Genomic DNA, 26,674 nt, shown 5'->3' with positions numbered 1-26,674 from the left:
CTGCCAAAAATCAAAGATAAACATCAGGTCGTTATGACGTGAATGTAAGTTACTAATGAACAAATGTAAATAATGATGTAAATATGCAACAACAACCCTATGTATACATCTAGAGCGATTTTCACAATTGAAAAAAAAAGTAAACAGAGAAGGAAGGACACGTTTCACAGATCAATGTTTAATAAGGATTTAGCACATATGCCTTCAATATACTAGAGTCATGAAAAAAACTAATGTTAGACTGTTGTACATGTATGTATACATACCCCAATCGCATCAGACACAGGCATTGATTTGTATATCGCGCATGGTGTGTATCCTCCTCTAAATATGAACATTCTATATTGACACGGGACTTATTGCTATTTGTGATGTGTCTTTCATTCTTTATTTGTTCCTGATATTTACACAATTATTGCTTGACATGGAGATGAATAATTTTGTAGGAAGCATTAAAAATTCCAGATTCGTGCCCTTCGAAGCATATTGTCCATCACAAAATAGATTCGGGTTGAAATGACCAGATGCATATTTGCACGAAAGCCAATGCCCCTTTCGGCAAACAGTTTGTGTTTGAGCTAAAATTTATCATTGACGTTCTGGTCCTTGGTCAACGATATAAGAAGGAAAGGAAGATGAGAGAAACAAGCACACAATCTGCTTAGTTGCCTTATTTATTCCATTTGATTTCTGAACTACATGCGTTCTCCCCATCAGATAAGACTATATGTTGCTTGCTTTTTTGCTACATGCTCAGTCTTAATTGAGTCAACCTATAGCAACATACTCAAGCTTTCACTTGGTTAATCGATAATGAAAAAAAAAACATGGCGTATTCGATATCTTCAAGGATCGATCGACTCATTTACTCGAGAAATCAGTTAAAACCCTTAATCATTTACTAACAGCGAACATTATATTAAGAGTGATATATCCGTAAATCTATTCTGAATAAATATTCTGTAAAATGAAAATGATGTAAATCTTCGATCACGATTTATAAAAGAGAATGCTTCCAGTTTGAAAGGCCCTCAAATCAGGGAGACTCATCACCCAGAGTAAAATAAAAGGGGGAGTCTTGAATTTACAGACTTGAATCTTACCGTAACAATCGTCTTCGTCGGAACCATCATCACAGTCTACATTGCGATCACAGACTTTGACCGCTTCAACTTGTTGACCATTATCGCATTGAAACATTGCTACAGGATAATTCTCTTCAACGATATCTGAAAGGGTCATAGAAAATATTTCTTCAACATTTCAAAGTATTAATGAGTTTAAAGAATGTATTGTTGTTTCGAATTTCTATATTGTTAACTATGGTGGTGTCATTGATGATGATGATAGTTATCATCATCATCACCATCACCACCGTTGGACATCATCATAATAATGATTATAATCAGGAGAATGAAAATAATCATCAACATGATAATTATCATGATCATCATAATTATAATGAATAATGTCATCATGATAATGGAAATCCACCACATCTGAAACTGATTTTTTAATTCTTAGATTTGGAATTACCCATAGAAGGAGTGACCCCTTGTGACCATGACTTCACATCATCGACTTGAAAGAGAGTGAGAGATGCCGCCGTTGATTTGACGGTTGTTGACATGTATGTGGTCGTGGCAAGTGTTCCGCTTTCTGATACGTTGGATAATGGCGACATTGTTGTTACAATTTTGTTAACATCTGGGGCTTCAGAGACGGGAACTTTCCGGTTTCCTGAGTAAGTGTATAGATAGAGAATTCAGTATTTATGGGCATTGATTATGAAAACACCGTATGCAGTTAGTACTACCATCAAAATATTACCCCGGCTGTGCGGCTATCCTGATCGGACGCTCGAGCATTTAAGGAATTCCTTCCTACTGGGTACCCATTTACTACACCTGGGTGGAGAGTGGCAAACAAAAATAAACGCCTTGCCAAAGGACGCAATTGCTGCGGTGGAATTTGAACCATGGGCCTTGTCGTGCAAAGTCCGCAGGAGAATTATCCACTGAGCCACAACACTTCTTCGTTTTATTTAACAGCCATTCCCAAACCACATAATATACTGTACCCTGCGTCCAAAGTTATTATTCTAACTGTCCAAAATCTGCATTTGTCAGAATATGCTTTGCTTGTACCGCGTGTTTTATTTCATTGGCATCATTAATGAACACTCATAAGTTTATCCTGACATGAAATCCATTGATTACCTTTGCAGTCATCTTCATCTGAAAAGTCACCACAGTCATCTTTCTTGTCACAGACTGAGCTTATGAAGATGTAGTTACCGTTCTCACACTGCCAGAATTCTGGAAGAGCACCCTTTTCATCTTGAAAATGAAGACAATATAGAGATGTTATATGCAATGTTGTTTCGAATCATAATCCTACAGTTTTTTTCAGATGAATCCATTTAGCAAATGTAATGCATATATAGCCGCCAACTGGTTGCCTTATGTATTAGATCTGCAGGAGCTTATAACTCATTTCCATTCATTTTATAACTATACCGGTCTTTTATTTATTGACTAATATTTTCATTATTTCGTGGTTTTTTTTTTTGTTGCTTATTTATTGTTTTGCTTATTAAATCACATGTTTTACTAAGCATAGATTATAACGATTAGCATTACAAAAAATATATATTCCTAATTCGGTGCATGTGTGAAAACCAATTTCAAACAGAATGCAGAGACCCATAAAATACTTAGGCTAGTCCCCTTAAATGAACATTTCCAGTCAATATTTAGAGAGTCACTTGCAACGTTTTATGTATGCGTGATTGAACTGAAAATCATATCGATGTGATTGTAACATTTTAGATATCCTTCTCGTTTTCTATGTGAGGGGTCACAACATATGCGAGTCATTTTTCCGTATGATTGCCAAGAGGTATTACTATAACTCACCCGATATTTCTTGGACAACCATGTTCTGTTCCCTATTTGGAAGATGTGCAGGAGGTTTAGGATTCGCCCAAGGTAATCCTGGCTTGGTCTTGTTTGGTTTGACACCAGGCAGTTTACCTTTCGCTGCGGACCAAAAGATCGGATTAGAATGCATGTTAGATATATTGTTTTCTATAAATTTCCACAATGTAAAAGCTCTTCATAATCAACCGTACTGAGTTCAAGCATGCATGAAATACGACTGCATTGACGTGGATTTCAATAATGTAATATTATTCCAATGGGAGATACAGACATAATCAGCAAGGGTGAGGCTGGGTTTAAGCGGTTGATCAAAGTAGTTAACCCCAGAGTTGAACCCAACTCAATATACTCTCAACAAAACTGTTTAGATCTTTTAACTGTACTTCTGATAATTAGGATTTTTGGAAAATAAATGTTTTGAATCATTTAAGGAAATTTGTTTTCTTACAATCACATTCGTCTTCGTCAGAGAAATCCTCACAATCCCACTTCTTATCACACACAGATCTCATGGGAATAACCGCACTACCATCCAGGCATCGGAAGAACTCGGTCTCTTCATTCTCCTCTGTATAATCAGTGATAACCAAGAAAAAGAAATAAGAGTGAAACGTGTAAGGGTAAGGAGATAGAGAGAAGATTGGTGAAAACATAATCATAATGTTTATTTGTTACTACGTTATCGAGCATGTCAATTTACCTTTTGATTACCAATTATTCAATTCAATTTTCAATTCAAATTATTTCCAAATTGATTAAAAAGAACACAATGGGAACAGAATTATATACACAAAGAAAATATAAATAATAACAAGAACATATTAACAATAAAACTATTCTACATAATTTTAATTATATTGACAGTTATGATGGAGAAAACTCAGATGCACGTATCCACTCTAAACAGTGTCGAAGGCTTTTAAACCTAACTGCAGCCCAGCTAACCATTTAGTATGTTTGATATTCAATGATACGGCGATGAATCGAGTCTAAGGAGTAACTGTATGAGGCTATTAAGAAAATAAATGCAATAGAGGATAGTGATTAAAAAGAGAAAAAAAATGGACATGCATAGGGTCTCTGATGCATATAGAGTAATTTCACGTTAATAATAATCGTAGACAAAAATTTTCACAAGTATAAATGGATTAAGCATACCGTTCAGAATCTCTATAGTTGGTGAATTTCCAAACTTCGGCTCCATTGTCCATTGTTTTGTCGAGGTTTCCACGGTTGTGGGAGCTTCAGTCACGTACTTTTTGCCTGAAATTCAACGAAGTAAAAAGTATTCATTACCAAAGGTAGCGGAAGAAGCTCTGAAAAACTCCATCTTCAACCATATTTAAGAAAGACGTCACATTTGGAGACGGCCATCAGATTATCGTTTCAATTGTTTCATCAGGTTTGATAAAATGTCAAAGAGCGTTAGTTGCGTTTGCAAAAGATCTATGAAATAACAGTTTGGACAAATTCTTTCTGAAATTTCTCACCATCACAGCTGTACTCATCGGATTCGTCAGGACAGTCGATTCTCTTGTCACAAAGAGCAGAAATTGGAATGACAAGGCCTCCTTCCTCACAACGAAACGTAAGTGGTGCCTCAGTTCTACTCTCTGTATGATTAACAAAAAAAAATAGATGACATGTTTTGTGTCAAAAGCTTGACTCTATAAGTACAGTCAGGTAACAAAGCAGCAAAATAAAGACAACAATACAATCATATAATCCTACACGCCAGAAGATCTGAGAAGGTGGTAATTTCATGAACTGTTCTTTTAATATTTCATTAATCAATATTGATCGTAATATCCGATGATTTTACAAAGCATATAAATATTCACAATTTCAATGTATGAATTTTCAAAAATCCCGAGTAAACTATTAAATAGTTTCCGGGTATCATACCCCCATCCAATATTACGTCTTATACAAAATCTTGAACAATATAGTACATTGTTCATATATTGTGATATGAGGCATGTTTACTATTTCAAAATATGTGTATATTTAACCAGTGCCCTTACGTTCCATTTCCATCACACCAGCGTTTGAATCGTCCAATGAGATCAGTGGGTCATCACGTGACCCTTTCGAGGCTACGTCGTTCCAATTGAATAAGGGTCGATGAATCTCATTGGTCAGGCTCGCCTTCTCATCGGCTGTATTATAAAGAAATTCACACTGCCTCAATAAGAAAATGTTCTAATATTATTTGGAAAAGAACATAACCATAAACAAAACCATATGAATGGTCTTACACTCGACAGGAAATCTACTAAAGAAATACTCTTAAGATATCTTTTTGAAGCATGAATATCACTCATATTCAAAATTCTGGTATATCTCGCCTTTTAAATAAAAATCTGGTTATGACTAGAATCTTATCAGTTGAAAATGAAATCTAAAAGGGCAAAACAAATTAAGAATTTAACTGAAAGGCATCACTTCAAGAAATGATACAGTACGAAATAAGATTTAATTGCTTTAATCGTACAATGAAATTCAGAATTGATAATGTTTCAATGATCGTCATCAAAAGAGGATGTAAACTTTACTGTTCAAGTCCTCTATTCAGTTTTGTAATCGTGATGATATCCGTATATATATGAAAGTAATTTGTTGGTAAATAGCTGTGATATTGACGATTATGTTTACCATTACAAGAATCCTCATCAGAATAGTCGGGGCAATCAGCCTTCTTGTCGCAGTGAGATGCAATGTCGATAAGTGTACCATCAGCGCATCGAAAGAATCCAGATAATTTTTCTATGGGATGATATAAAGAATTCCATTGTGCTACCATAAGTGCTACCATAAATTTATAATTTCATTTTGTATTGTTACGCTCTTGGAATGAATGGGTTATTGAGCTCATAATATTAACGATATTTTCTCTTGTATACAGTGTGTGATTTAAGCACTACTATTTCGCATTATCTCTTACACAGTGATGTATTCATGAAAGTCTAAAGTCTAAAGGAAACACCCAAATGACTGTTCCAACATGTCCAATAGCTGGTGAAGTGTGGTATATGTTCTTGCAAAGAGTTAGGAGTGGAAGAACGCCAAACTTATACGTGATGTGTGCAAATGTGCAATGAATCTTTCCCTCGCAACAGCACACCCTATTTATCTGGTCTCATGAAAAGTCTGAATAGAATATTCATCACGTTGTTAAAGGTTGCGTAAACAAATCATGCAGTTGACGTAAGTATGAAGATTAAAAGAAAAACCATCTGAAAAGTCAGCTGTGCAACAAAAAATGTTGGATGGGATAAAATAATGAAAGACACTTATTGGAAAATTAAAGATTTATATAAAGAGAGAGAGAGAAAGAGAGAGAGAGAGGGAAGAACGAAGGAATTACATAATCGCTCTCTCTCTCCTTCCCTCTAACCATGGACCTTCTAGGTCCATACTTTAACTGACAGATTTTCATTAAATAATGAAGTTTGCTATACCGTCAAGAGTCTCAGCTGTAGTAGATCCTGAAATTCTCTCTGTCACAACCTGGACATCCGGTTCAGTGGAACTTCTGACCTTGGTCACCTCATCTCCCGTCATGGAAACAACAGTGACGACCTTATCCAACAATTCTGATGTCGTGGTACTTTCACTTTCCTGTCCTTTCCTTAACACTTTTTGCGCATTGCGTACAGCATTGGGTGTTGTCTGAGGGTGATGTGGCATTGCACCAATGTTGTTAACAGAACTTGGACCGTCAGTGGCGGTAGCTGGCCGCTGTAGAACATGGATGGCGTTGTCTTCACCCTCATTCACAACATCAGCTTTATTTTCTTGATCCTCATGCGCCGGGGCATCTCCGACAGGAAGAACTAAATCGACTGGAAATGGGGAATTTGTCGAGTCTGTGAAAGGAACGATGCAGAATAAAAAGTATATGGATTAAAGAGAGAAAGAAAGTAGATGAATGTCCTATTCCAAATATTATCATAAACAGCTAGAAGTATTTAGTACATGATTTAAACAAAAAATTGGGTAGTTATTATTTGATTTGATCCATGAAAATGAAAAGCCATGAAATGACAATGACATAAGTCTGACAATGATATTGCTCAAGCCATGCATTTTATAAACAACTTCAAAGAGACATGTGAGCAAGAGAGAAGGGATAGAGAGAAAGTGGCAAAGATGAGAAAAAAGGGGGTAGAGAGAATGTATTACCTATTATGGCTTCATCACTGGTGGTGAATTCTTCATCGTCTTCTTTCTTTCCCGATTCATCAGTTCTTGAAGAATGCTCTACACCAAAATCACTTTGCAACACGCTGTCAGTACTGTCTGCGATAGTAACATGATCTGAAATAGCTGACTTGGCTGTTGAGGATTCCGTTTTCTGTTCTCCTTCAGTGACCACCTCAGGGTAAAAAGAGGCTGTCGTTCTTGACTTCAAATTTGCTTCTGTCGCAAGATCTTCGACTTTTGGCTGTTGCGTCGCTGATGAAACTGTGAAAGTCTCTGCCTCTTCCGTTGTCAATCCCGATGTCGTAAATGAAGGATGTTCAGTGAGAATTTCAGCTTCAGGTTTTTCTGTGGCCATTAAATATTTCTGATTGCCTTCCGTCAGCGTTTCGGACGATGTCGTAGTTTGAATGTTTGAATTAACTTTCGTTAAACTTTCAACGTTCACCGTTGTCCCAAATTTGGCTCTTAAGTCTGTTTCTGTTATATAGTCTTTAGAAGATGTTTCTGTCGTTGCATATCTTGGAACTTCAGTTAACAATTCTTTAGGTGTTGCAGCAGTTGAAACACGTGGTGATTTTTTAAAATAAATATCTGATATAACATCTTGTAATTGTTTTAATCTGTTGTTATCAACAGTTTGTAAGATTTCGTCATTCACTTGCCATTCTTCATCTCTTCTTGGTAATGACTGAGTTCCTGTTAAAAAGGGAAATTAATCGTATTAATGCTTCCACATCTCTATGTCTATGGTATAAATTTACAAAACAACCCATTCTCATTTTTGTATATTCCCCGTGATATGATATGATTCAGACTAATCCTCAGACTATCAATACATGGCAGTAATACACCATAAAATACGTTCTACACTATAATACCAAGTACAACATTCAGTTGTAACATCCATAGTCACGCATGATCCTCATCATCATCATCATCATCATCATCATCACCATCATCATCATCATCCTAACCCCATCCTTATCCCCATCAACTGATATGTCCATAAATGTTTGAAGAAAAAAAATAGGATAACGGCAGCTTGCAAATTAAACTTTCAAGAGACGTCAGGCAGAAAATGAGAAATGAGAAGGAAAATCGATCGAGAAGAAACGGGCGTGAACGGGCGTGGAAATAAAAAGGGATACGGGATACTGCATTATCTAGATGAAGATTAAAAAAAAACATAATGCTGTATTGTCATAAACCCACGCAGGAGGGATTCGAGCTGCAGAAGCATCTCTTTTCTATTAACTCCCTTTTTGGAATGTGTTGTCTCTCTTTTACAAATCAAGAAACGGTGCCATCAGCTAGCTTTTCTTGCAGGATGAAACCTGATAAATGGAGCGGAGGATTAGTATTCATTTTTTAGTTCATTTGTTGGTCATCATTCGGGCATGGCCGCATGGAAGGTTATAAGCTTAGGTGTAGACTCGTCCTCGATTATTATTTTTTTCGAACTAAAACCAGATTTAATAAATATGAAATTGATTGTGTAATAATGCGTAAAGTTTTTAAAAGAAAACTCTGGCATAAAATGAATTATATGTAAATAAACAGTAAAATTAAATGAGCAAAATGCGGAAAAGAAAATACGGTTATTGAATCGTAAAATTTAGCAATATTTTGTGAAAAGAATTACACACTATGCACACCATCACGAATGTTCAATAAGTGGGCTGATGATGGCATGCCCCGTTTCCCTTTTCTTATGTAATCGGATGAAAATCATAATTATTTCACACTTTCATATGTGTGTATGATGTGATGTTAATCAATAGGAAGTAAAATCAACTTTTTTTATTCATGAAGGACAAAATTTGAATAAACATTACATAGAATGATGACATTAGTCATACATTCGATGTATCAAATGCGTGGATTTTATAGAATGCAGACCTTGACCATCTTTGAACCTCATTTTATCACGATAGAATATACTGTAAAAGATTCCCCATATACCCCCTAAACTTATTCTTTACGAAATATGTTTACGTAACGTTGTCTCCTTACTGGCTCAAATATTACACTAAATGGGAACAGATCATACGCTAGGTACTCTACTTTTGCAAATGCTACCATGGACACTATGGTCAGAATTCAAGAAAAGTTCAAGGAAGTTTCACAATACTTTAAATGAGCCATTTTCGGCATGACATTGTCTCGTAAAGAGTAACGTGACATCGCGATGATATACCCGTATGTCGCATATTTTGACTCAAAAGTTGCGCGAGACTTTAAAAAAAAGTGATAAAAAAATTGCGGCGCTATCTTTTTTCATTTTGGAAATATCGCGTGAAACGTCGGGGGGGCATCATGCCACCCCCAGTCCTTTTAGGGTTAAAGTTTATCCTTAGGCTCACAGGTCGTGAAATATATCATACCCCCCCCCTCTTCCTTCCTGTCCTCCCCCACCCTACTCTATCTCTCGATCTCCCACACACACACTTCTCGACCATGCCGTACTATTTTTCTCTTTCCATTATTTCTATTCTAGAAAGCCTGTTCTGGTTGGCAACAATGAAAGGATCGTTTTTTTTTTATTCAGAAGTGGGGGGTCATTACTTACTTTGACTTGATAAATGAGTTGCTGTGTGTATTGCTGAAGCCCCCTGTAATGTTTCTTGTCGTAGGTTTGTCGTCGATGACCATACTGAATCCGACGACTTTGATGGTTTGTCAGCTGCTTCAACTTTGGACAAGAAACAGAAAAATGTAAAATGGTTTTATTACGTTCTTATAACAATGATGATGATGATAATGATAATAATAACAATAACAACAACAACAATAAGGAGCTTTTATAACGCTTGATACGGTTTCTAAGCGCTTAACAACTTAAATTGGAGGCAAATAAAACAAGTAAAATGTAAGAGAAACTAGTAAAACCAGTATATTTTTACTGGTTTTCAGTATAATTTTACTAGTTTTCCGTGTAGTTTTATTGGTTTGCAGTATATATCTTACTGGTTTGCAGTATATTTTTACTTGGCCAGTTGATTTTTAATTGGACCATATTACAGAATTCATATCAATAAATATATATGGCCTCACCTAAGAGACAAACAACAGTATTACATTTACACGATATATTACGTATGTCGTATAATATTCAAGGTTAGGCAAACATTGTGGCTTTCATCATTTAAGAAAAAGTAATTTGCAACTTTGAATACGTCACAGGTGAACGAAATCATTGTGAAATGTAGCCCAGTTTTCAACGGGTGGGAGCGTACGGCTGATGACAGTGCTCAATGTTCAATGGCGCGAAACTTTCTGTGATTGCAAACTGTTTGGAAAATAGCAATACACATTGTGAAAACTAAGGCGAACTTAGAAATATTTTAAACCTATACATGCATATCAATTCAATGATTAGACAGTAAACATAAATCAGGGAAATTATTTGAATTATTACTAGCTACAGCAGATGGTGTGTGTATTTGTTTCAAATTCAGAGGTATCATTCACACTGGCATGACTGGAGCATGTTTGTAATAATTTTGTATTCTCGAATGTAGCAGGAAGTACATGTAGTATCAGAAATGTTCCAATGCATGTCCGGCAGGAATTTTTACTTTAATCATTTTTTTTTTTTGGGGGGGGGTGAAATTCATGCAGTCTATGACAAAAACAAAATATGCCTATGGGCAATTCCACAGGTTGGGACAAATCTGTAACGTGAGTAACCGACACATTCCAAAGATTTGCCAGGAGCATAATAGAATTTCCCAAGTTTTGTTTTTATACAAAGGATAGTCAGACTGTGTACTTTGTTGTGATACGGAGATGTTTAGTTCCTATCAATAATAATGGAGTTACAGCTCCAAGTATGAGTCAAGGTGTCTCCAAATGTAACGTGAGTAACCGTGGAATAGCCCCTAGATATGCTTCATTGTGACTCCATTGCACAAAACTAAGAAGTTTAATTTGATTGGTTATGGGGACACTTATGCCATTCTAGTGTTAGCATAGCAAGTTACGAACAAATACTATCGGTCTTATGCAACAAGCGTCAGAACATGAACTCACAACGGATGTTCCAACTCTAGCTGAAAATCACAAATGGCATCATAGATCGGGTTTATACATTTTTTTTTTCAAAAATAATAAAAAAAAGTTTAGTTTTCTGTATATTTTGTACTGATATGTAATGCATCTAACATGTATGTGACTCTTGAAATGTTTCCGTGTTATAATTTATAGGAATAAATGATTACGGTTAACTTTCTACATTGTAACAACTTTATGTAACGAATATCTCGACGTCCAGTGTTTCAAGGGAATTTTGTCCAACCTGTCCACGCTCCTCGATCGTGTCATTCCTGCATCAATGAACACGCCGTTCCCGATCCCATGCACATGCGAGCTTTAGTGAAAAGCTTTTTTGAATCTCATCAAATCAATGGATTTAAGGCGCGGTCGCACTGAGTTTACAAAAGATGCTTTGTTACATCGAATTCTTCTCTTTTTGTGCGTCTACACCAAACAACCCACAGGTTCTCAGGCTGTGGATTGGGAGTTGTAGAAGATAAAAGTGTCAATGTAGAATCAAAATGCCTTTCAATCTTGTTCTTCTTCAATGGGATGTGTCATCAGCTTCCCTCTTAAACAATGGGAACTGGAAGTGTCCCACTTCTTAATAACCCTAAACCAGCCGGGGGAGGGGGATTCGCTGCTCGAAAATGTTCGACCGCGCCACTCGCTGACTTTTTACTCTGAAGTCTTGCGCATCTTTTGTGACCAAACTCATGACATCTGGGGAGCGAATGTTTGATCCGACAAGTCCTGTTTTATCCGACAATTACCAAAGTAACAGACTCTCAGCCAATCAGAATCGGGGAAAGTTGTCAGATCTGACAACTTGTCGAACAAGATGTTGATGAAACGCTCCCCTGGAGCCCATTGTATAAAATTTATTATAACGGTAACGTTGCCATTCAATGGTAAACACCATGGTTACAAGGCTCAACAGCCAATCAAAATAAGGATTTCACTGAAGTTACCTTTGGAGGCAAAGTTACCATAAAATGAACATTTATGGATTGGGTCGAAGTTATGCGGATGAAAAACTACGCAACATTACGTAAATGCATAATTATAATACCTAAAATTGCTCTAAAACGTTATTTTGTGTACAAAGTCAACGCAAGTTGAAATTTCTCATCTTACTCATAAACAATTTGTTATTTTACTTCCATCAGCTGAAAATTAATTTATTTCAGCATACATGTAACTATGCTTCAAAAAAGGTTCTGTTATAAATTTGGTGAAAAAAAAGAAATGCTTAAAAAAATAAATTACATAAAAAAATTCGTTTTCAAACCAGATTTTTTTCATTGCAATAAGAATTGTTAGCAATGTTATAACAAATATTAACACCAAACATTAGCATTCTGAGAGCTTTTAAGTTAATAAGAGCAAAGAGTGTTATATGATTTACGCATGAATTAGCATAATTAATTCATATTAAAAAATCTAATTATATCTGAAAAATTAACCATACAGCCTTGTAGATCACATCGCACACAATATCATGCCGATTTTGACGGTGTTCGCGCGATCGGCAGCCGAAATCTCAAGAGGGGGGGGGGGGTATTCACCCATCGGTCATATAACCACCCCCCCCCCCCAAAAAAAAAAAGCCCCGATATGGTAAGTGTTAAGACTGAATGAGATAAAAAAAAAAAAAAACAGGAGAATGAGGAGAGCTGTTTACTAAAGAAATCATATGCCAGAACATAAGCCAAATATCTCATTCTTGTAATTTTGCAACTTCAACTGGAAATCAAGCACGTTTCTCACGTAGACAGAATATTGAATTTTATTTATGATTTATCAAATTTATATCAGTTCAGTTCACATAGTTTACCTAACAAGCTTATGACAAGAGATATCAAGCTAAAGAAATCTAACTGCATTTAGATCATGATTTTTTTTTTAATTTAACAGGTTTTGTTGTTTAAAATCATTCGGGGTCACTACAGGGAATGTGCTTAATTGATACTCAACGACACTCAATACAAGAAATTATGATGATATACATACATACAGAAAAATAGAAATCAGACCGTCTACCTCCCGACCCCCCCCCCCCCATCCAATTGCCCTTACCCTAACACACTATTGACCCGCGTCTACCTGGTGCATGCCCTTAATTCAGATGTCAATTCAGAAAGAAGACAAAATATGTTGGCGAAAATCTAAAATTATTCCCAAGTTCTAGGAGAAAGTTAAATTTACTTTCCGTCATAAATTGTCTTCAGAGTCAATTCACTTCATTTACATCCAGAAATATCAGGTGTGATATAGGCTATAAGCATTATTTAATCATTTCCCTGAATTTTTTAAGAGTAAAGTATTTCTTTCAAATCACATGTATTGAGACAATATGACATAATTTATGATGTACAAAAAAGTACAAACTTTTTATGTTTCATAATGCTTTGACTACTTATAAGGGTCAAATCGGTGTGTTTAATTAACCTGTATTCAATATCTTACTTGGTCATGTTGGTCATTCTACATATTCCACTCTCTTATTAATTGCTCTGTTAAATCATCTGTTAACTCATATGAAAAATAAATGGTAGGCCTACAGGTCGTGCGATCTGGTTCACTCAAATGTGCAGTGAAGATTTGGCGCCTTGTTAGATGTAATCGGTGTGTTATTTGGTACATCCTTAAGCTCCTAGCAATGAATCGCCGCTATTGCTTTTTAACAACGGCCGACACGCTGGGTAAATATACACAATGGTTGAATTGAGCACCACACCCAACCTAAACTCCCAGTCAAAGAAACGTTATCACCCACTCTCCTCCTTTGGCCTTGTGGTTTATCTTCTTTTTTTAACGGATTTAAGGGGGCTTCTTCAATAATTTATGCTATCCACTTGATAATTTCTTCTAATCTACTTTTTTCCCATTTATTAAATAATTTCAAGTTATAAGGGAATTCTTCACATTTTTATGATTGATTCTCGTGTATTCCTGCCGGTCAGAATTCGCAAACAAATCACTTATAGTTATTTGAACAAGATAAACACCGACGCTTTAAGAGTCTTCAAGTAGTGATAACTTCTTGGAATATTTTGCGTTGTTATTTTCAGCAATTATTCTTCCAATGCATCAATGAAAGCTTAAAGGACAAGTCCACCCCAACAAAAACTTGATTTGAATGAAAAAAAGAAAAATCCAACAAGCATAACGCTGAAAATTTCATCAAAATCGAATGTAAAATAAGAAAGTTATGACATTTTAAAGTTTCGCTTCATTTCACAAAACAGTTATATGCACATCTCGGTCGGTATGCAAATGAGGGAACTGATGACATCACTCACTATTTCTTTTCTATTATAATTATAGGAAATATGAAATATTTTTATTTTCTCGTCATTGTCATGTGAAATAAAGTTTCATTCCTCCCTGAACACGTGGAATTCCATTATTTTAACATTTTGTGGTTCAGGCAAGGAGATACTTATTGTCAAACTCGTAATAATTGAAATATTGTATAATTCAAACAATAAAAAACAAAAGAAATAGTGAGTGAGTGACATCATCGACTCTCTCATTTGGATGTAACTGACTCGTTCATATAACTATTCTGTGAAAAATAAGCGTAACTTTGAAATGTCATAACTTTCTTATTTAACATCCGATTTTGATGAAATTTTCAACATTGTGCCTGTCTGATTTTTCTCTATTGATTTAAATCAACAATTTTCTGAGGTGGACTTGACCTTTAAAAAAACATAAGCACGTCCCATGGCATATGGGATGTATCTTTAATTTTGTACAGCAAATCTGATATGATGGAAAAAACCGCGATAGATACTGTGAAGCTAGTAGATTTATGATAAAATAGAGATGAAAGGGGGAGTGCATGTTTTGGCGTCACAATTAATTTAACAACCATCAATGAATATACGAGTTGTCATATTTAGTGGAAAAAATATTGATGGAATATTTGTGATCTATCTATGATAATCACATGAGTAATTAAAGAAAAATTATGACTCCTTTATCATGTTGATATCACATAGTCTTGACCATCTCCCCTTTACCATGTTTAAATCAATACTTTTATGTTTCTACAGTGCGTCCCAAAAAAAACTATACACTTTTGAAATGGCTGCCAAATAAAAAATGTAGCACTTTGGGGGAAAAGACTTATAGATATGGAAAGCCAATAAAGTCAACTTTCAAATGACACCAAAAAGTTGGAAAATTATTCATGCTTGAGCGAGCACTGCCCACTGAAAAAAAGGGTATGCAAACTAGGGTGGGCTGGAATTAGCCTTCCAATTTCTTTCAGATTTTTTGTTTGGTACTTGCAAAGTTGAAGGTTATTTGGTGAATTAAAGATCAGATGTGATCAGTTTGTTGTTTGTGAAAATTTCATACGTTATTAAATTGAAATTTAATGCATGAGCGATCATGAATTGCAATTTTTAGTCCAGCTTTATCATGTGGATCATGTGGATCTCAACAATGTGTTCATGACAGTCAGGAGAAGAGGGGGTAATATGACTTAGGTAGGTGAAGTAAGTTGATGGGCTAAAGGTCAACAGAACATTTAGCATCCCCTCCCCCACTTCTCCCCTCCTGAGAGACTAAGCTTGGCTAGGCTGGGCAGGAATTAGCCATACAGTTTTTTGAGAGGTTAGTCCCTTGGAACTTACAAAGCTATAAGGGTGCTATGCTATTCATGAGTGAGATAAGTTTTGGTTTTAATAGGAAAATTTCATGAATTACTAAATTGAAATGTAATGCATGAGTGAACAGGAATTGTAATTTTAGTGTAGCATATTCATCTTGTGGACATCAGAAGTGTGTTCGTGAGAGTCAGAGTAATGTGATGGTACATGTACCTGTTACAAGCAAGAGGGCGAGATATGCTAAGACTTGGTTAAAAGGGCATTCCTCTTCTTTTTGTCCTTTTACAAATTAAAAGTCATATGTACCCTCCCCTCTTCACCTCCATTTCCCAGCCCCCCTCTCTCTTTGTCTCACCTCCTGAATTGTAGCCTTTTCAAAACTTAACTGCCAAGTGACCGGTGGCTGATGGTCAGTTTGAATGATTACCAAAAAATTTAATGATGATGATTAATGAAATATTTTATTGGAAAAAATGAATGTTTGATTGATCACACTGCACATTGAATGAGTTGATTTACTGATAAATTGTTGATTAAATGATTGATAGGAAAAAATTGATGCCCTAATTCATAATTAATCATTAAACCAACATTCTGCTCTGGACTTCATGCGTACATGAGAATAGCCATCAGTCTCTCAACCGGAGGGGAGGCCGGGAAAGAGGGAGGGGGCGGGGGCTGAATGTTCTGTTGACCCTTATTTCATCAACCTACTTCTCCCACTTAAGCCCTATCTCACCCCCTATTCTCCCGACTCCCATGAACACATTGCTGAGATCCCCATGATAAAGTTGAAATGCTGCCCCGAAATTGTAATTTGTGTTCACTCATGCATTAAAGTTCAATTTAATAACTTATAAAATTTGGTTAAGTTATCAAAACTGATCACGGTTGATTATTAATTTATCACAACGCCCTTAACTTTGCAAGTTCGAAAGGATTTGCCTCACAACAACTGAAATAAATTGGAAGGCTAATTCCAGCCCACCCTAAATTTCATACCCTTTGTTTCAGTGGGCAGTGCTCGCTCAAGCATGAATAGTTTTCCAACTTTTTGGTGTCATTTGAAAATTGACTTCATTGGCTTTCCATATATGTGGGTCTTCTTCCCCAAAGTGCTAGATTTTTTATTTGGCGGCCATTTCAAAAGTGTATAGTTTTTTTTGGGACGCGCTGTATGTTGTTGTTATCTTGGGTTTTAACGCGCGTACCATTCTGAAGAATAGACTTCATTTCAGCCATATAGTATTATTTCCTTCAGCAAGAAATTTTTCCACACTGTGCTACGCACGTACAACCCTGGGGCCCGTTGCATACAACTTTTGCCATAAAAAACTCTGGCAAACAAAATTATGCCATTGAAAATTACATATTCAAAAACTCTGGCAAAAAAATGCCAGGGTTTTTTTTATGGAAAAAGCTTTATGCAACGGGTCCCAGGTGATGTATCTGACAGGAATGACGTTGCAGCCACACTGGTGAAGGCAGGAGAATATTTTAGTGCATTATTGTAGAGTAATTTAAAGACCCCTGACAAAGTGTTGAGAGCTTTATATACAAACAAGTGTACAGATAATTATTATCATTTTCACCATTTATGGCCGTACGCAGCAGGGGGGTAGAAATTTGAAAACTTACATTTTTTTACTGAAAATTTTCACAAAACTATGCACAAATACTTCAATTTCACTTGACAAAATGCAAAAATGTACCAATAGCATGCTCGCTCGATTCGCCCTTTCACTTTTGAGATTTTTTGAAAAAGTTTACGTGTGCTGCCCCCAGCGAAAATTTTCTGCGTACGGCCATGACATCATTTTGAACAAAGTTTTACACAAATTACAAATTTTACAAGTAATCTTTGTGCATGATGATGAAAATGATTATGATGAATTAATATGATGACGGTGATGATCGCGATGATGATAATGATTATTATTATTGTGACGATGATGTTGGTGGTAATGCAATGATGATGATAATTATCATTATTCTTACTACGATGATGATGATGGTGGTGGTGGTAGTGGTAGTAATGCTACAAGGGTGGAAGGTGGAGTTTTTGTTTTTATATTTAAAAATACAATGCGGCTGATGACCGAATCCAAGGGAATGCTGTCTTGTAAGGATTCGTGTTCATGTTACCATGGTACTATGTACTTTTCATAAACACTGGTATTCATTTTGAGTTTGCATCGCCATCTTGTTGAATGTAAATATAATGTGTTCCAAATGGTTAAGCGTTTAACCTATTCTTCTCACTGAAAAGTATATTTAAAGATGTCTGGAATGTCAGTTCTCGAATAATTTGTTTACAGATTGTGTTTATTGAATGATAGAAGAAGTGAACGATTCGAAAAATTCGTTATCCTGGTTATTTATTATATAGTTAGTGTCACCAAAACGGGTATCCCTGTCCCTATCCATACCCGTCTATCTCCATATCCCCCCCCCCCCCGCTCTCTCTCTCTCTAACTTGCTTTCCATGGTACGCTTTAGCTTTCGATCTCGATATGCTTTTACTGTCTATGCCTTCATGACTTTGTTTCCGCTATCCATGCTATCAGATCACAGATACCCCTGTCAAATGGAGTGACCATAATACGTATAGCCCCTCATTAGCAATGCAAAATATCTCGTCGCAGTTGTATTAAATCGTTCTTTTTGCAAGAAAAGACAGATGCTTTGGTTAACAAAGTTAGAGTCGAAGGTGAAATTGGTTGATATTTGGGGGAATATGGAGTCATTATAAGTACTGTATTTAAGACTGAACAATATGTAGATTAATACATGTAGATGTAATTATGACATGTAAGAAGTCCGGATTCACGATACCACCAAAACCTTTCCACAGGAACAAGAGCTTATATACGTATAAAAAATTTGTAAAAGACGTTTGACTTGTAATGACTTAATAATGAGGGTGATAAATCTAAGTAAATAAAATGTTCGGAGCCAGCAGCAGACCCTCTAGACCCCCATAGCCCTTGTATATAGAGGTACATCGATGTGGTTTTTAAGCCTTAAGAAATTCGTCTGACTGTGATGAATATAACACTACTTAAAGTCTTTCTTCACCATGTTCTATTGTCTTATTTGTTTGTTAACGATAAACATAGCACTCTTTACACATCAAAAAACTTCGAAAGAATCTTGCCCGTGAAGTCTCGAATGTGGACTTATAACCGAGACAATGTGGGTGAAACCAGCTCGACTGGATCCAACAGTCTGTTATTCGGTTGACAAGCGAGCTAAACAGCACGATTTCGGAAACAAGAAGTGTTTGCATGAGCACAATATGAAATGGATTTAGGACACCTTGATGTGAGTTCATCTTAAATAGTTATACACTTAAGCAAGGAAGTTTAATCACCAAATTTTAATCATATAGTCACTCATATAACATATCAACTTATTGAATATCATAACTCCAGTTTGAATTATAGAACAAAAACTACAAATAAAGTACTGCCATCCGTGTAAATCAATTTATCCGAATAAACTAACGCATCCCCACGAAACACATATCTTTAAAATTTCATATTTTCTTTATAATATAATGGAGATATAGGTCGTGCGCGAAAATTTCCTTGAATATGTAAAGAGTGTGATGCTTCCGGCCGTAACCCTAGCTTCGCATGTATATTCAATTCGTGTTCACATAATAATCTTGGCAGCCCAATTAATGAATGGTGTCTTTCTTCAATTAGATACATGTGCTACAAATAATATACATACATGTAGTTTTTGACAAAATTAATTGACGTGAATAAGGGAACCAATGGAAGCTAAATGACAAAGCAAAACGTTTGTTTTTCTTTGTTCAATATGTACAATTATGTACCAATTTAAGTAATGGTGCAATAGTCCGAACCGATGGGAAATGCCATAACTTTATTAAAAAAATTACATGTAAAGCGCAATTACAACGTATAGCAGGTAGAAAGGCAGTATTTTCTCCAAATACCTTTGCATTTTGGACTAAAATTCCGAATGATTGATATTGACTAACTTCATGTAAGTTGATATTGTTCATATTCCAAATAGGAGGCATCACTTTTTTTTCCTTTGCTTTTGATTTACACTTCATTTAGTATTTCCAACCACAATATAAGAACAAACAACCCTTATTCGCATGCTAATCGTGAAGCAGACAAAAGCATATCTCGTGACGTCAACCGCTGAATGCATATTTCTTATTAGTCCTTTCACACGACGATACCACAAACCAACGTCGGCCACACCCACGGTACATTCTTCAGGAAAAGCTTTCCCTTTTGTTTCATTTTCTGACAAGAATTTTCTATAAAAGCTCTGTTTTTACATTTCTTACGAAATTAAGAGTATGAAAAATGATGAATTATGATTATTGAAGCTGGCCGATATTTCGACGATGCGGCGGAACTTGTATACATGTATTTCCCAAATTATGCGTTGCAGAAGCAACATGACTAAGGATGTTTCAAATAATTTTTGTCAATATCTTCGTCATATTTACAACTGCATGCTAATATACATTATGTACATAATATGCAATATCAAAATTGATGTATTCATATTTTAGGGATTTCGTGAGAAGACCTTTTATATGTAGGCCCTAACTAGCTTGACATAATTCCAATTGATCTCAAGAACAATCGGGGTAGTGTATTCGTTCCTCTCTAATTATTTACTATTATCGTATGATAAAGTTCAAATTAATCATTTTGATAGCTATTGATTATTTTGCGAAGGAGATAATTTTAAATTGATACAAAATAGGACGTATTTATAACATTTTCATGATGGAAAAGGGTTTTCTATTAATAACGGTCTAAAATGATATGGAGATCGTGTATAAATTAAAATCGACTGTCTTTGACACCGAATGTGGGAAGCCAGCAAATTCATCTTTTATTTATTCATTCATTATTTTTTGTTGATTCCTTTTTATCATTTGCCTATTTATTCAATTCATTTATTTAGTTTTTTTCTTCTTCTTTATTAATTAATTAATTAATTTATTTATTTCATTATTTTTTTCGGGGGGTGTTATCTCAGAGGCAGTATAATTATGATTGCACGTATTTACCGAACATATACGCATTTGATTAATGATATCCATTATAATATATCAAGCGCATACGGAGTTTGTACTGATAATTGTTGTTTTGTGTTTAACCATTAAAAAGAATAAAATCAGCCAATAATCACATGTAGATAACGTGATCATAAAATCCGGGCGACCCTCATCGTGCCTCACAAAGTTGCAACGTCATCATCAATACCTCCCCTCTGAGTGGTATACATGTATATGTTTTCTAATAGTTTATAATTGGAAATAAATCCAAAACATAATGGTCTTTGTAGAATTATAGAAACCAGTTTACATGTACCTGGGATACAGAGTATTACCATCGAAAGAACAGGAAAACATGTTAATTATTTCAATATGTCCATGAGTTTGAATTCGTACATCATACCCCTTTCACTTAAGAGTAGTTCGAAAGAAATGCAAAATGTGATTTTGTGTAGGCCTATTATAATTAGTTTCTGAATTTCAAAACCACTCTCACTTTTAAAAATGAAATATAACTACTTACTACTGTCGACACAAATTCTATCTAAAATTCAAAATAATCTTATTTAGTCAGATTATTTTTCAATTCATTTCACCAAACATAAGGAAAATGAAGATTGTCAAGACTCAATAATGCAAGGCGATTAAAAAGTACCAGTATACAGACAACTTCAAATATTTAGTAAGGGCTCTTATTCTGAACATTCGTTTGTTTGAAGTTTAGATAGTACCTTCTCATTATCTCAAAAAATATGGAAAGTTGCTGGAGCTTAATAATGTTACATAACTAAGTTCTCATAAGGGTGTAATAAAACTTCATAGACCCATCTTTATGATGGATTACGTTGAAAAAAGAGAAATGTACCGGTATAAGTATGCGCCATCAAGTAGACAATCAACTTAATTTTCATGTATCCCAAAAAGCGGGTTATATCATAAATAATGCTGTAACAAGAATTCGGAGGATTAAAATCTATCCGGTCACCCGTATATAAGTAATTTGATATTTCATAAAATACTTTATGTTCTTGCAACTGTTTACACTAACCCATTAATAGATATTAAATACTTACCTAACACTAAACCAAATGTAAAAACGCAGGTACAGCATCAGTTTGTCAGTAAAGACCCAAAGACACAATCGTGTCTGATCAAAATATGCAATGATGACAAATTATGGAACTATTGATTTTATTCTTTTATATTCATGTAAATGCTTGGTACATTGTAGCAAGCATATTTCTTCTTTTCCATCATATCTTTTTCTTTAAGCGCATACATGTAGAGGCTATAATGCGAGGGCTATGCATTTAACAGGTAAAGTTCAATGTTATTTTTTATTAGAAGTGAATGAAGGTATGCTCACTTTGTATCGAACTTTCTAATAACGTTTTAAATACACTTGTCTTTCAATAGTTTTGCCTCTTGGTTCACTCACGCTTTAACTACTACGATATTTATCTGCTTTAATGCAGTCTTAACTACAACTACACTTGTATTGTATTTTACACTTTTTCTCTTTAGAGTTCCAATCAGTCACCAACCGAGTGACCATTTAAAAAATCGACACAGTACTAAAAAAAGGTCGTCAAAATTCTTTGAAAATGTTTTCTGTTACACAAAAAAAGACAATACCACGACAGGTCAATTGGACTAGCGGCCATGGCGGGTGATTTTCAATGAGACAAAAATGATTGGAAAATTGGGTGCTATCCGCTAATCCAGTAAAATCTTAGCTTAAATGCAATGTATCTATAACTAGACTTGTATTGTATTTTACACTTTTTCTCTTTCGAGTTCCAATCAGTCGCCAACCTAGTGACCATTTCAAAATCGACACATTACTAAATAGACGTCAAAAGTCTTTGAAATTGTTTCCTCTCCTATTTTAAATCAAGTTGATTTTGCATAATATGATCGACGTGAATTTGAAAGGAAATACTGAAGCCTATTTTTCCTTTACAAAAAAAGACAATACCACAACAGGTCAATTGGACTAGCGGGCATGGCGGGTGATTACCAATGAGACAAAAATGCAAAAAATTGGGTGCTATTCGCTAATCTGAACAATAGGTTGACAGCATGTAAAGAACGCTACATAATGAAATCGATGAATAGATACAATCCCTGAATTGTTTTGAAACCAATGAACGTTACAAATCCTGGAAAAGTCATCCCCCATAAGTGTTCTGATATTAATATCACACATCACACAAAAAAGCAATAATCGAATACTGTATAGAATCGGCGAATTTGACACAAATTACTTGTTCTAAAAAAAATAAAAAGGGTTAAAAGCGAAGCCCCCCCCCCGAAAAAAAAATAAATGAAATAAAAAAAACTACAAATAATTATATTTCTTAGTTAATACATATTCACATATCGCAGAAAGTATTGCTACATGACGTAATGCAAATACTACATGAGGGTAATTTTGATTGTGTCCAACCAACATTGGGCATTTTTATTCATCAAGTGTGATGAAAATTTTGCTCATTGTAAAGCAACTGCTGCTTATTTCCCATTTTGATATAAATACTGCAACAAAATGGTTGGACACATATATGTAATTACCTTCGTGCTGGTTAAAAATTTTCCCAACATCTATTATAGCTAGTGTGTATTTCACAACATTTTAAATATACTATTTGATAAAATTATAGTGTATGCCTAATTTTCCAAAGTGGTCATTGAGGATCAATGAAACAGTATTGTAATTAAGTGTTATCTTCATATCACCCCAATAAGTAGTCAAGTGCATACATAAATAAACTTATATATATGTATGTATGTATGTATGTATGTATGTATGTATAGAGTGTAATGTCTTTCTGCTGGTGATGTAGTTCTCTATGTATCCATAATTTCTCTCAATATAAAATATGAAAAATCAATCTAATAGTATAAATGAGACAGTCAGAAGAAAAATTCTAAAATATGCCCATTTCAATTACTACAGTCTTAAGGACTTAAATTTGTATTAACAATGAACCTTTAACAGGTTCATTCGATACAAATTATGATCAGTCATGACAACTAGTAATGGAATTAATATTTCAAGACAAGTATAGAAAATTGCAAGGATTTTGGCATGTACCATTATAGACATATCTAAATTAACATTGCCTTGTTAACTTCATCTTAGCATTCTTTAACTTCCTAATGATCAGAAACTGCCCCTAAATCAATATGAATGAATATCTATTTTTAATAAGAATGAATAAATAGATACAATAATTATGTGAACAAATTTCATGTTGTTAACGAATGTAAAAAATGGGGAGGCTCTAAATGCTTAGAAATTATTCAACAAGAATGTCATACATATTCAAATTTTAATCTTGACGAAAGAACTTTGATGAAAGATATACCTGGATCATCGGTAAGGGTAATATGGTAATAATATAACGATTATAAGGATTTAACTAGATTATTCTAAGTTAACCTGGCTTGCTAGCTCTTTTCTCCTGTATATATTTTACGTCATGTCATATCTAACCAATATTGCATCTCTGTCAAATCTCTCCATTTACGAGATTTACTTAAATTAATGTTTGTTAATAGACTGGTTTTGAGAATTCATTTAATACACATGTCTACAAGCACTACATTTTACGGAATAAAACCAAACATTCATTTTGGTATGTATCCATTTTTATTTGCTAAATACATCAGATAACTATATGATATCTTCGATACGACTTCATCAACTTTTTAAATATATCTCCCTTTTCAACTTTAGAATTATATTCTTGTACAAATTCATTTCACGTATCAAATGAATTAATTCATAACCTTATGATTTCACTGTTAAGTATTTCGAATTAATTCAAAGGCATCCAAGTTCAATTTCATCTTCGAAATAGGCTGCAGAGCACATGGAAGATTATAGCAGCAGAAGAAGAATAGCAAAAGCACATTTTCTTGGCTTAAAAAAAAACAATGTACAAAGTCAAGTCTAACATTAAAAGGTTTGTATCGGAGCTGGAACAAAAGAAGAGGAATTCCTATTACCGGCAGCTAATGACCACTTCTTACTTTCATTATTACCCCCAATTAGATTCAGGGGATTAAAAGTCTCACGGGGAGAAGGAACTGTTTAATGATAATAGGAGAGGGAAAATAAAGGGGGTATGAAGATATAAGCATATAAATATAGAGAAGCAAAGATCCAGAAAAGAAGTAATGCATTAGAGAGGAGGGAAGTTAAATACTGCAACAAAACCAGAATAGTAGTTAATGTAGTTAATGATCATAATAAAAGAGAGTAATGATGACGACGATAATGGATGGAAATTGTGGTGGCGGTGGTGTTGGTGTTGGTGGTGGTAGTGGTGGATGTCGCGGTCGTGATGATGTCGAAGATGATGATGTAGATGAAAACACGGGAAATGGATGAAATAAAAATCGTTTAATCAATCAGTTTTGCTTTCGGTGACAAGAATAATTTAGTATAGGCAATGATAAAAAGTGAACATGACAAAGAAACAAGATATTAATCATTTTTGTAAGTGGCTCAACATGTGTAAAACTTTTGACCTACATGTATAACTGTATAGATCGTCAGTTGTAGAAGCAGTAGCGCATGGGCGTACTGCTAGTTTTATTGTATGTTTAGTGAAAGACTGAAAAATCGATAGTCTATAGGCGTGTAACAGCAATCTAGAGAAAAAAAATCGATAAAACGTTAGCGTGTGAGTGAGAAAAGATTCGGACTGAAAATTACAAGAAACATGCGATAACTTACTTTGAAAGAGTATGAGGCTGAGTATCCCACCCAGAAGGGAGAGTTTTGATATTCCATATATCCCCATTCTGACCATGCTTACAAACTTTCAACAGTGCATTTCCTTAATATAGTTGCGCGGGACTGATGACAGATAAATCCTCAAGTCTGATCGATGTTACACAATTTGTTTTATATCCTTCCAATATGATAAATGGAGATTTCCTAACGTCGAGCAACAGTTTTTGTCCAGTCCATATTTATCCTGTAATTGCCAGTGTGAAGAAATAAAAACTGTTATTTGAGTAGAAAGTGATCTCCTTTTTGGCGACTCAGACAGACGAAAGACGGCAATGGCAAGTGCGTTTTCGTGAAGAAGATCCTGTTATCTCATTCGTGAAGAGAGTATTAAGTTGATCGGAATCACGCCGATTTTCTGATCATGCGCACAAGGGGAAGAAAGTCTGCATCATTGGGAATCAACAATAGCAAAGTTATGTTTGAGAAAGGGATTTGGGAGTCACCGTACAAAAATTGCGGCATATAACTAATCGCAATGGTAAGCCAGCAGAGTGTGTGAGTGTGATGGGGTGTATATGGGTGAGTGTGTGAGAGGGTTTTTGCACGTGAGTCGTGTATAGGCCGAAGAGAAGTACGCCACGGACTTTCGATGGTGATTTTTTTCCTCAGAGTTATTGAACTCAGACGACGATTGCCACTGATTTCTTCTGCAATAGAGCGAAAAATAAGCAAGAGCTGTCCCATTATACGTCTTTCCAGTTGCTTTACGGTATTTGGACCGAAACATTTGGGAGTACCCAATCAGGAAGCGAACCATATACTTAAAAGACGGTTTACAAAGTTGCTCGATGAGGAAATATAATGTTTTCTTTAAAAAATATACATATATGACTCTATTCCCTACCATGGCCGTATGCAGATATTTTTTCCCGAGGGAAGGGGGGGGGTGGCAAAACGCGTAAAAGTTTTTTTTTATCAAACTCAAATTTATTTTCGGTAAAAATGTAACTTTTCAACACTTTTTGGTTGAACCCCCCCCCCCCCCACTTTGATTGAATTC

General features: G+C 35.1%; 1 protein-coding gene across 4 annotated transcripts in view; it reads right to left on the bottom strand.

The window, feature by feature from the left end:
- The window catches only part of LOC121427884, an 82,206-nt gene extending 56,141 nt beyond the window's left edge, over positions 1 to 26,065 (bottom strand). For 3 of the 4 annotated variants that reach the window (XM_041624460.1, XM_041624475.1, XM_041624467.1), the window contains exons 1-13: positions 25,615 to 26,063; positions 9,718 to 9,840; positions 7,128 to 7,844; positions 6,404 to 6,811; positions 5,598 to 5,708; positions 4,967 to 5,101; positions 4,433 to 4,555; positions 4,101 to 4,205; positions 3,391 to 3,510; positions 2,919 to 3,041; positions 2,220 to 2,339; positions 1,537 to 1,740; positions 1,104 to 1,229 (exon numbers count right to left, since the gene is read on the bottom strand). In XM_041624460.1, the coding sequence (XP_041480394.1) occupies positions 1,104 to 1,229; positions 1,537 to 1,740; positions 2,220 to 2,339; positions 2,919 to 3,041; positions 3,391 to 3,510; positions 4,101 to 4,205; positions 4,433 to 4,555; positions 4,967 to 5,101; positions 5,598 to 5,708; positions 6,404 to 6,811; positions 7,128 to 7,844; positions 9,718 to 9,840; positions 25,615 to 25,690 (2,491 nt within the window). In that variant the 5' untranslated portion in view covers positions 25,691 to 26,063. Of the gene's footprint in view, positions 1 to 1,103; positions 1,230 to 1,536; positions 1,741 to 2,219; positions 2,340 to 2,918; positions 3,042 to 3,390; positions 3,511 to 4,100; positions 4,206 to 4,432; positions 4,556 to 4,966; positions 5,102 to 5,597; positions 5,709 to 6,403; positions 6,812 to 7,127; positions 7,845 to 9,717; positions 9,841 to 25,614 lie in introns of all 4 variants that reach the window. The other variant, XM_041624483.1, reaches the window with a different exon arrangement.
- Positions 26,066 to 26,674: the final 609 nt, after the last annotated feature.

Source organism: Lytechinus variegatus, chromosome 1 (genome assembly GCF_018143015.1).
Source record: "Lytechinus variegatus isolate NC3 chromosome 1, Lvar_3.0, whole genome shotgun sequence".
Classification (NCBI taxonomy): domain Eukaryota; kingdom Metazoa; phylum Echinodermata; class Echinoidea; order Temnopleuroida; family Toxopneustidae; genus Lytechinus; species Lytechinus variegatus.
The sequence above is the reverse complement of the archived record's forward strand: the minus strand, read 5'-3'. Positions and strand labels throughout refer to the sequence as shown.